The sequence below is a fragment of the Girardinichthys multiradiatus genome, chromosome 8 (genome assembly GCF_021462225.1).
Source record: "Girardinichthys multiradiatus isolate DD_20200921_A chromosome 8, DD_fGirMul_XY1, whole genome shotgun sequence".
Lineage (NCBI taxonomy): Eukaryota > Metazoa > Chordata > Actinopteri > Cyprinodontiformes > Goodeidae > Girardinichthys > Girardinichthys multiradiatus.
In genome coordinates this window covers 6798778-6809821 of record NC_061801.1, presented here as the reverse complement: position 1 = coordinate 6809821, position 11044 = coordinate 6798778, and the positions used below count along the sequence as shown (strand labels likewise).

The window sequence follows — 11044 nt, the reverse complement described above, 5'->3', positions numbered from 1 at the left end:
AGCACGAGGCCCGCCCACTGCCCCATAGACCCTCAGAGACGCTGAGCGTCCGATGGGCGGGACAAAGCCCAGCATTTTTGCTTCACTATTGAACTCACTGTTTAAAGCTGTGAAGCTGCGGGAATGAGTGAGGAAAGCCGCGTCGTTACCAGAGATAAGAAGCTGATTCTGAACAAAAGTTGAGCGCGTTGTAGCACATATTTAGTCAATGACATGTACACACAACAGTATATATTTGATCACTTATTTTTTGACATTTTAGAGGAAGCAGAGCTTCCCTTGAGCAATCGCCACTGCTGGTAGTGTATGTTTAGGTTACAAAACAATATCCTAAGCTTTGGAAATCTCAATGGCTCTGTTCAGTCCATCATGGAAATGCAATCAAAATGGAAAGAGTGTGAGCCAACACAGTGGTGTGTATTTTTTCATTCAGCCCACTGAATTGAGATATGTCTCTGAGCTTTACACATCTAGAGACTGGAATGTTTGCCCATTTTTTGTTGCAAAATAGCTTAAACTCAAAGCTGATGGGAGGAGAATATCCTTGAACATCTGTTTTCAGGTCTTGCAGACTGAGTTGGATTGCGGTCTGAACTTTGCTTGGGCTAATCTAACTCTTGAATACAGCCTTTCTTTATCCCTTTCTTTATTATTATTATTTTTGTTGTTGCACTAGAGGTCTTTATTTTGTCATTTTCTTTTAAAGTTGCCAGACAGGAAATGGGCTGAAGAATGTGGAAGACATGCAACACAGGTTTCTGTGGAGTGACTCGAACCAGGGAGCAGCCACGTCGAGGCCCGAAGCCTCTACCGCTGAGAAACAATATATTTTTTGCTAAGAAGTCTTGGTCAAGATGAACAGCAAAAATGTTACACAGATATACAGACTGAAAACACAAAGCAAGAGATGAACACAGTAATCACTTAGCCCATCAGTGCTTTAGCAGTTCTTCTTCTAAGTGATAATGATGTTTAACTGACCAGCTTATAAAGTTCACAATTGTCAGTCTTTGCTTTTACACATGTAACAAAGCACAGAATAGCATTATATACAGTATCCATTGTTTTAAGGCAGTGTACTATATGTGCATTTGTGTAAATACAATCACCCTAGTAATTTGATCTAAACCAATTCATTGTAGCTCTGTATATATATGAAGGCTCGTTATCCTGCTGGAAGGTGAATTTCTGCCTGAGTGTCAGGTCTTTTGCAGCCTCTAACAGGATTTCTTCCAGGATTGTCAAGTATTTGGCTCCATCCATCATCCCATTAACAATAACTAGCTTCTCTGTCCATGCTTTGTTTCTTGGTCTTCATTAAGCAGTTTGTTTGCTAATGTTCTCTAACAAACCTCTGAGGCCTTCACAGAACAGCTGCATTGATACACAGGGGGTCTCTGTTTCACAATTAGGTAACTTCTGAAGGCAATCCGTTGCACTGGAGTTTGTTTATAGGTATTGGAGTAAAGGGGACTGAATTTAAATGTATATCACACTTTTCAGATCTTTATTTGTAATGACTTCATGTATCATTTTTCTTCCAGTTCGAAATTCTGTGCTACTTTGTGTTGGTCTATCATTTAAAAATCACAACTGAATAAAGAGAAGCTTGTGGTTGTAAAAGTAAAAATTACATGTACTGTTTTACACAAAGAATCTTTTTCTGCTTTTTGGAGTCAGCGGTTACCTGGCATATCGAGAAATTCAGAGAGTGTCAGCAGCTGTTCTGGCCATTGTAAGGCTGCCTGGCATGTGTGATGGGATCTTCAGGGCGATCAGCACTCAGACTGAGATGTTACGTGAGCTGAATCGCAGACTGGATGTGATCCTTAGAATCGCAGGCAGTTTGCAGTTCCTGGACTCAGGGGTGAAATGGGATAAATCTTGGAGAAAGTTGTTCGCTCGGATCTGGCAGAAAGACCAGGAATTTGGCTGTTTGGATTCGCCTTTGAGAAGCACCAGCAAGACTCTCAAGGCTGACGGAAAATTAAGAGTCAGCCTAACCCAAATAATTATTGTTTTTCTGAATCTGGCTCCCCTGCACGGCCTTGATGGCTGGCTATCTTCAACTTCTCCTGGAAGTTATGTAAACATGATGCTCTGCTCCCTCTGCCCCCTCCCTTCCCTGAGGACACCTGTGGACCTGCTCAGAACTTTGTGGCCGGTTGATGAACATTCCAACGAACCATCAAGGACAATGGCCTCTGTGACAGTGCTTCATGGACTTACTTGCACACACTCACTTGCACACACACACATGCTCAAGATAAATATATGAACCCCCTCACACCACCTTCACTGTTCCCGGCATGATGTTGTTTTGTCAACTTGTTGCTTCTTTGTGCTGAGGTTTTTTGCAATCTCAAACTGTATCCTGCTAAGGATAAAGTGTAAAATATGATTTTTTTCCTCTACTTACCTAATGTGGCCTCTTTTCTCATCTAGCAAGGGCAGCGCCTGTGAGCGGGCAGCAAAGCCTCGGTGACCCGTCCCCCCTTGTCTTGTGTCATGATGTATGTTTGGATGGGTTGTACTGGAATTCTAATTTCCCCTCGGGGATCAATAAAGTATCTTTGAATTAAATTGAATTGAATTGAATTTGTCTTTTCAAAAATCTTGGTTTCAAGTCCACCAGATGATTTCTTAAAATACTTCAGGGCTTTGCTTTAGTCCTTGTTTTTTACTGGATATGATGGTGGGTTAAAAATGGCCTGACATCTGAGGAGGAGAGTAGGAGCCACATTACATGTAGATATGCTGCAGAAGGATTGTCTCTCTTTATCATAAGTGTGTTGGAAAGTCTTTTTTCAGAAAGGTCAAATGGAACTGTGGAGTTTCATTTAATGTTTTTTTTTTTTATTTCATATAAAATGTTACACATTGATTAGTTTTCTTTAGGAGTTGAGCATCTCAGAAAAGACTATTGGATCTACACTGAACTAAAATATAAACAACTCTGTTGTTGTTGCTTCCATTTTTCCATGCGCTGAACCCAAAGATCTAAGACTTTTTCTATGGACAGAAAAGGCAAATTTCTCCCAAATATTGTTCAGAAATCTATGTAAATAATGTAATCACTAGATAACACATCCACCTCACAAGTATGGCATATCAAGAGGATGATTATGATTATTGCACAGGTGTGCCTTAGGCTGGGGGTGGGACCATGGTATGAGTCAGTATCTAATATGACAACCATTTACCTCACTAAGTGCAACACATCTCCTTCGATTAGAGTTGACCAAGTTGTTGATTGTGGCCTTTGGAATATTGGTCTGCTTCTCTTGAATGGCTGTGCAGAGTTGCTGGATATTGCCAGGAACTGTAACACTATGTCATATACACCAATGCAGAGTACACCAAACATGCTCAGTGGGCAACATATCTGGTGAGTGTGCTGGCCATGGAAGAACTGGGAACTCTGGACAGTTCCTTGCAGTGCATTATCATGCTGCAACATGAGGTGATGGTTGTGGATGAATGGCATACCAGGATCTCGTTACGGTTTCTCTGTGCATCGAAAATGCCATCATCGAATTGTCCATGCCTGTGCCATAATCCACCTCCACTATGGGCCACTTGATCCACAATGTTATCAGCAAACTGCTCACCCACATGACGTAGAAAGAAAATACCTCTCCAAAGTGCCAGACACCGTTGAATGTGAGCTTTTGCCCACTCTAGTCAGTTACAAATAGGGAATGCAGTGGTGTTGAGACCTTGATGAGGACGACGAACATGCAGATGAGCCTCCCTGAGAAAGTTTCTGACAGTTTGTGCAGAAATCCTTCGGTTATGCAAACCAATTGTTACAGCAGCGGTCCAGGTGGCTGGACTCGGATGATCTTGGAGGTGAAGATGCTGGATGTGGAGGTCCTGGACTGGTGTGGTCATGTGGTCTGCAGCTGTGAGGCCAGCTGGATGTGCTGCCAAATTCTCCAAAACACCTTTGGAGATGGCTTATGGTAGAGAAATTAACATTCAGTTCACAGGCAGCAGCTCTGATAGACAGCATGCCCATTGCACACTCCCTGAAAACTGTTGTCATCTGTGGCATTGTGTGGTGTGAGAAAACTGCACATTTTAGAGTGTCCTTTTTATTGTGACCATCCAAAGGCACACCTGTACAATACTCATGTCTAATCAGCCTCCTGATATGCCACATCTGTGAGGTGTCATCGTTTTATTAACAAATTTAACCCACATTCAGAGAACACTCAGGAGACAGAGGAAAGGTTAATGAATTTATTTACAGAAGGTGAATGTGGACTGGGAACTGGATACACTGACTGTATGGAGAGAAGGTTGGAGTGAGTTGATAGAGAACAAAAACAGACCTTTAAGAAGGCATCTTCAGGCTTACTGAGTGATGATGATGATCTTGCATGGAGGGGGTCGGAGCTGGGACGGAAGATGACCACAGAGGTGCCTGAATTTATTTTCCTCTTGATCCTTCACTCAATGTGCAGCGGTGAGGTTTCTCTGATGGCAACTCACTTACTGAGGTGGTGAGCTCCAGATGCCGGGCTTGGAGGCGAGTAAACATTGGAGGGTGGACAGGGTTCGCTTGAGCTTGAAGCGAGGAGCTAGGAGAGCTAGTAGCAGCCAGCTGGAATGGAATCCAAAACTTTTCTTGAAATCTTGAAGCTTGGGAAGCAATTCAAACAAGGAGTCAGTTGAACCAGAACAGATCTGCAGCAGAGCCTAGAGAGGAACACAGAAACGACAAGGGTTACTATAGTTTTCTGAAGCATTGAAAAACCTATAGCTGGATGGCCGGTATTTGTTCCCACATTAGGCAAACACTCAGGGGTAGAAGTGCTGGCTGACTGCTCTCTTATACTCCTCCAGTTTGATGAAGATTGCGAACACCTGTGTCCCTCTCACCTCCGGAGCTCAGGCGGCATCTAGTGGTAAGGTAGTGTAAATAGCAGGCAAAAACAAACAAAATCCCAGACCCCGACATGAGGTAGATGATTTATCTCGGCAAAAGAGAAGTGTTCACTAACACAGATTTAGACTGATTTGTGAACAATATTTGAGAGAAATAGCTCTTTTATGTACACAGATGAGTCTTAGATCTTTGGTTTCAGATCATTAAAATGGGAGCAACAACAAAAGTGTTGCGTTTGTTTAGTATACAGGTCCTTCACAAAAAATTTGCATATTGTGATAAAGTTCATTATTTTCCATAATGTCACGATGAAAATGTAACATTCATATATTTTAGATTCATTGCACACTAACTGAAATATTTCAGGTCTTTTATTGTCTTAATACGGATGATTTTGGCATACAGCTCATGAAAACCCAAAATTCCTATCTCACAAAATTAGCATCTCATTAAAAGGGTCTCTAAACGAGCTATGAACCTGATCATCTGAATCAACGAGTTAACTCTAAACACCTGCAAAAGATTCCTGAGGCCTTTAAAACTCCCAGCCTGGTTCATCACTCAAAACCCCAATCATGGGTAAGACTGCCGACCTGACTGCTGTCCAGAAGGCCACTATTGACACCCTCAAGCAAGAGGGTAAGACACAGAAAGAAATTTCTGAACGAATAGGCTGTTCCCAAAGTGCTGTATCAAGGCACCTCAGTGGGAAGGAAAAGGTGTGGCAGAAAACGCTGCACAACGAGAAGAGGTGACCGGACCCTGAGGAAGATTGTGGAGAAGGGCTGATTCCAGACCTTGGGGAACCTGCAGAAGCAGTGGACTGAGTCTGGAGTAGAAACATCCAGAGCCACCGTGCACAGGTGTGTGCAGGAAATGGGCTACAGGTGCCGCATTCCCCAGGTCAAGCCACTTTTGAACCAGAAACAGCGGCAGAAGCGCCTGACCTGGGCTACAGAGAAGCAGCACTGGACTGTTGCTCAGTGGTCCAAAGTACTTTTTTCGGATGAAAGCAAATTCTGCATGTCATTCGGAAATCAAGGTGCCAGAGTCTGGAGGAAGACTGGGAAGAAGGAAATGCCAAAATGCCAGAAGTCCAGTGTCAAGTACCCACAGTCAGTGACGGTCTGGGGTGCCGTGTCAGCTGCTGGTGTTGGTCCACTGTGTTTTATCAAGGGCAGGGTCAATGCAGCTAGCTATCAGGAGATTTTGGAGCACTTCATGCTTCCATCTGCTGAAAAGCTTTATGGAGATGAAGATTTCATTTTTCAGCACGACCTGGCACCTGCTCACAGTGCCAAAACCACTGGTAAATGGTTTACTGACCATGGTATCACTGTGCTCAATTGGCCTGCCAACTCTCCTGACCTGAACCCCATAGAGAATCTGTGGGATATTGTGAAGAGAACGTTGAGAGACTCAAGACCCAACACTCTGGATGAGCTAACCACAGGCTGATTGCCTCCATGCCACGCTGCATTGAAGCAGTCATTTCTGCAAAAGGATTCCCGACCAAGTATTGAGTGCATAACTGTACATGATTATTTGAAGGTTGACGTTTTTTGTATTAAAAACACTTTTCTTTTATTGGTTGGATGAAATATGCTAATTTTGTGAGATAGGAATTTTGGGTTTTCATGAGCTGTATGCCACAATCATCCGTATTAAGACAATAAAAGACCTGAAATATTTCAGTTGGTGTGCAATGAATCTAAAATATATGAATGTAAAATTTTCATCATGACATTATGGAAAATAATGAACTTTATCACAATATGCTAATTTTTTGAGAAGGACCTGTAGTTTGAGTTCAGCAATTTGACCTTAATGATTCAAAACAACATATTTAAATCCATGCATGGTTAAGAAATTTCATGTTAGAAAGGCATACTGTTTCACATCACTAGAGCTAAGGTCTGCTTTACCTAAACGGCACAAACAACCTCAGTTTATTTTTAAAATACTTCATAAAGTTTAGTAGTTCTTTTTAAATTGTCCTTGTTTATTTTTTTAAACTGATCTATTAATTAACAGCTGAAATACACATTTGCATGAACAGAACATAAGCCTTTTGTCTATTTTTGTCCAATTATTTTTGACATCAGTTCTTAATACAAAAAAACTCAATTCAGGCTGTTTTGCTCTTTTTACTCCACAGCGTTCTTGTTTATAATATAAAGGAAAAGAAGTAGAGTCATGGTTAAAAAACTAATTACAACTTTATTTCAATTCTAAGGTTTGACATATCTAAAAATTGTAAATCTGGTCTTTTCTAAATTTACTAAATCTATCCTCGAGTGTAATAAAACACACAATCGATTCCACATTGTGATAATTTATTAAACAAACATGAAGCCAAAATGAATTGGTTGTGAATGAAACCTTAATTACAACCCAACAGCTTTGAATAACCACCTTTAGACTCTGTCAAATTTGATGGATGGTGTCTATTAACATTAATTTTCGAGTGTTACCACTGACTCTAGATATGCTACGCTGGCACAAGCAAACCACTAATGGTTTGCTGTTTTATGTAAAGGAGGTTCTGCATGGTGTTGACTCAGGGTGGCTCAATATAATTACTCTCCACACTTTTCAGATTATTTATAAAAAAATATTTTTAACCATCCTTACTTTCTATAGTACAGTTATACACTACTATGTTTTAGTCTACTTCATAGAATCCCAATAAGATGTGGGGAAAAGTGGGAGTTAAAAGAGAATGACTGTTTGTCTGTGACAATGAGACATTCATTTAAAAAAGGACAGAAAAGAGGGGCTGCGCTTCATCTGAAAAATAAACTTGAATTAGCTATCAGCTGAGGACAAAGGCTTTCATTTGATGTTAATGATTTCACATGTATCATATTATATGTAATATATAGGCCTACCTGCAGTGAGGAGAATATTTCAACGTTTAAGTCTCTAACTTGCAACTGGGGCTCCAAAAGGTTAAATAACACTCCCAGTATGACTAGATATGAATTCAGATCAATAAATGTTACAATTTATTGCTCAGTTGGTTTGAACCGATCTTGAATTTTCCTTTCAATTTAGAAGAAGACTCTTGCACATATCTAAAATAAATATTACCATCTTGAGTTTTATTTCCACAAAAGTATAAAATCCTTTTGATACATCTTTTGAGAGCTTGTTGCAGTCTATTTAAACTGCTCATACCTTTTGTTTAGTAAACCCAGCTTAACGTTAGAGAAGTAAATAAAATGTCAATAATAATAACAATACAAATAATAATTAAATGATGATGAAATAAATTTAAGTCAGTTTAAAAAAAGATTCAAGCTTGCAGAAGCTTTATAAAAATAAATTAGAAAATATGACACATTTCTGGTTATTAAAACGTCTCCTGCTCAGTAACAGTTCCACCAAGCGGCGCTGCGTGTTCTAAAGGATTTTTTTGAGTCGCTGTGGACTTTTACGCATCATGCATAATAGTATCGGTAGGGCATGAGAGGCAGCGTCGGAACCAGCCGAAGTGGAGGGGCTGGCTGACAGGACAGGGGGCTGCAGGAGAGAGGCGCAGAGACCGCAGGCTGGGACAGAAACGCTGGTATGAAGCCGCGCTGCTCCTCCTGCGCCTCCGTCCGAGGGACAATCAGACGCTCCTTCTTCCACTTGGTCCGCCTGTTCTGGAACCAGATCTTGACCTGAGTCTCGGACAGGCGGAGGGCCGCGGCGATGGTGTGCCGCTCCAGTACCGACAGGTAGTGGGTTCTCTGGAAGCTGCGCTCCAGAACCTGCAGTTGCTCCAGCGTGAAGGAGGTGCGGATCCGACGGCTCTTTTCCTTCAGCGGTGGTGATGTCTTTGGGCTATAACTTCTGGGTGGCTCCATCGTTCCATCTTCCTCTTTAGGATTATGATTTACTGAAAAGAGAATATCCCATTTAAAGGTATACATAATCTGAAAAGATTGAAGACGTTTTTGATGAGCTGATATTTTACCTGCAGCAGATTCCTCCCCAGCCGAGGATAATTTCCTGGTAAACCTAGTTGGATCCAAGATATCCTCCACGGAAAATGATGTTCTGTGGATATGTGGAAATTTGGCTGTAACTGGCTGCATGTCTGCTTCTGGGCTCCCGCGCTCCTCCTGAGTTTATATATAGACAGTGAACCCGAGTGCCCTCTTTCAGAGTGCATTTTTTCTCAAAGTTAGGCAATTTGTCTTACAGAAACAATTGTAACCTTCGCTAAGGTCCAGACACGGTCCTGCCTTGTGGGACCCCCGTGCTGGCCCTTCAGGATGTAAAAGAGGAGGATCCGGGGCCCCCGATCCTGTTAATTATTATGGGGCATCTGGTCAAAACGCGCGCTCTTTCATTCCCTCCGTGTTACTTATTGTACTCAGACTTGTCATTATTTGCAAATGTGAGATTTTACGCTAGTGAGACACGTGAAGGCTTGTTGTGATGCTAATTTATAGACCCATGGAGGGGAAATTTCGAGCCTTTCTCCTTTGTGTCCCAGTTTCCAAAGCACCATTTGTCTTGTTGTGTGCAGTGTGGGGAGGCCAAAGACAACTTTATGACAGGACAAACACTTTCTGTAGCTTACCGACCCTCCTTGCAAAAGTAATCATGAATTCTGGACTTTTTCACATTTTTACTGTAAGAACCACAAATCTCATTGCATTTTATTGGGATCATATGTGAGAGACCAACACAAATGACCATATAAAAGATGGTTTTATGATTTTTTACATTTAAAATAAAAAAACTGTGGCTTGCATATGTATTCAGGGCCCTTTTAGTATGTTACCCCAAATAAAATCAAGTGCACCCTTTACAAGTAATCTAATTATTAATCTCAGTATTAATACAGCTGTTCTGTGAAAGCCTCAGTTTTGGAGAACATTGGTGAACAAAAGGCATCATGAAGACCAAGGAACACAACAGACAGCACAGGGAGAATGTCAAGGAGGAATTTAAAACAGGTTTAGGTCATAGAACAAGCTTTCAGCATTCACTGGGTTCTGTCTAATTCATCCTCTCAAAATGCTAGGAGTATGGCACAGCTGCAAACTTACCAAAACATAACTGTCCACCTAAACTGACAGAAAGGGCAAGAAGAGCAATGAAACTTAGCAGTGGGAGCACCATGTTGTGGAGGTGATTTTCTTCAGCAGGGACAGGGAAGCTGTTCAGTGTTGATGCAAAGATGAATGGAGCTAAATACCAGGCAGCACTGGAAGAAAACCTGTTGGAGGTGGAAAAAGATTTCAGACTGGGGCAGAGGTTTACCGTCCAGCTGGACAACAACCCTAAACATAGAGCCAGAGCTACAATGGATTGTCTTAGAGCAAAACATATTAACATGCGTTAAAATGACTCAATCAAAGTCCAGGCCTAATTACCGTTAAGTATTTGTCGAAAGACTTGAATATTTATATTCAATGATTCTTTCCTTCCAAACTGACTTAGCTTGGGTTTATTGCAAAGAAGATTGGGGTAAAAGTTCTTCTACTGCAGGAACACAGCCCAAAAGATTTGCAGCTGTACTTGCAGTAAAACCCAGTTCTACAAATTGTTGACCCAGAGTGACTGAATAGAAATGAATCCTGTAATTTTGGGATTTTTATTTTATAAATTTGCAAACCAAGTAATATTTTTCTTGTATGTCAAATCTGTACTACTTTGTATTGGTCTGTCACATAAAATCCTAGTAAAATACACAGAACTTTGTAACTGTAAGGGTGTGAATACTTCTGCAAGGTACAATATATGCTCATTTTGACTCTGCATGTATTTATATTTAACCTCCCTGGCAAGCTTTCAACATCTCCATTAACTTTAGAATAAAATCTCACTGCCTCACCTTTTAGGCCACATTACTGCTGATAGATTCCTAATAACTTTAATGACTGCAGCTCACAGCATCAAGGGGAATTCAGAATACAACGGGGTTAAGGAGGTGGGGGAAGGAGGGTGGGGTGTAAATGTTCCTGAATGTGACAGCTGCCACGTTGCTCCCAGCTACCGACACCTACAGAGGCATGAGTATTGTAAGAATTGGACAGGCCGGCCCATCGGGACAATTAGCAGATGTCTACAGTAGGCTTGACCTTCTCTGACCCTGGGCTTTGTCTCTAAGGACAAGAGGGGAATGGATAGACTCAAACACAGAGAAAA

At 41.4% G+C, this 11044-nt stretch overlaps 1 protein-coding gene across 1 annotated transcript; it reads right to left on the bottom strand.

The window, feature by feature from the left end:
- Positions 1-8269: 8269 nt before the first annotated feature.
- pnx (posterior neuron-specific homeobox) lies at positions 8270-9109 on the bottom strand. The gene is made up of 2 exons (XM_047371725.1): positions 8859-9109; positions 8270-8780 (listed from the first exon to the last, which is right to left on the bottom strand). The coding sequence occupies exons 1-2, from the start codon at positions 8977-8979 to the stop codon at positions 8338-8340; spliced, it is 564 nt and encodes a 187-aa protein (XP_047227681.1). The 5' UTR covers positions 8980-9109; the 3' UTR covers positions 8270-8337.
- Between the last annotated feature and the right edge of the window lie 1935 nt (positions 9110-11044).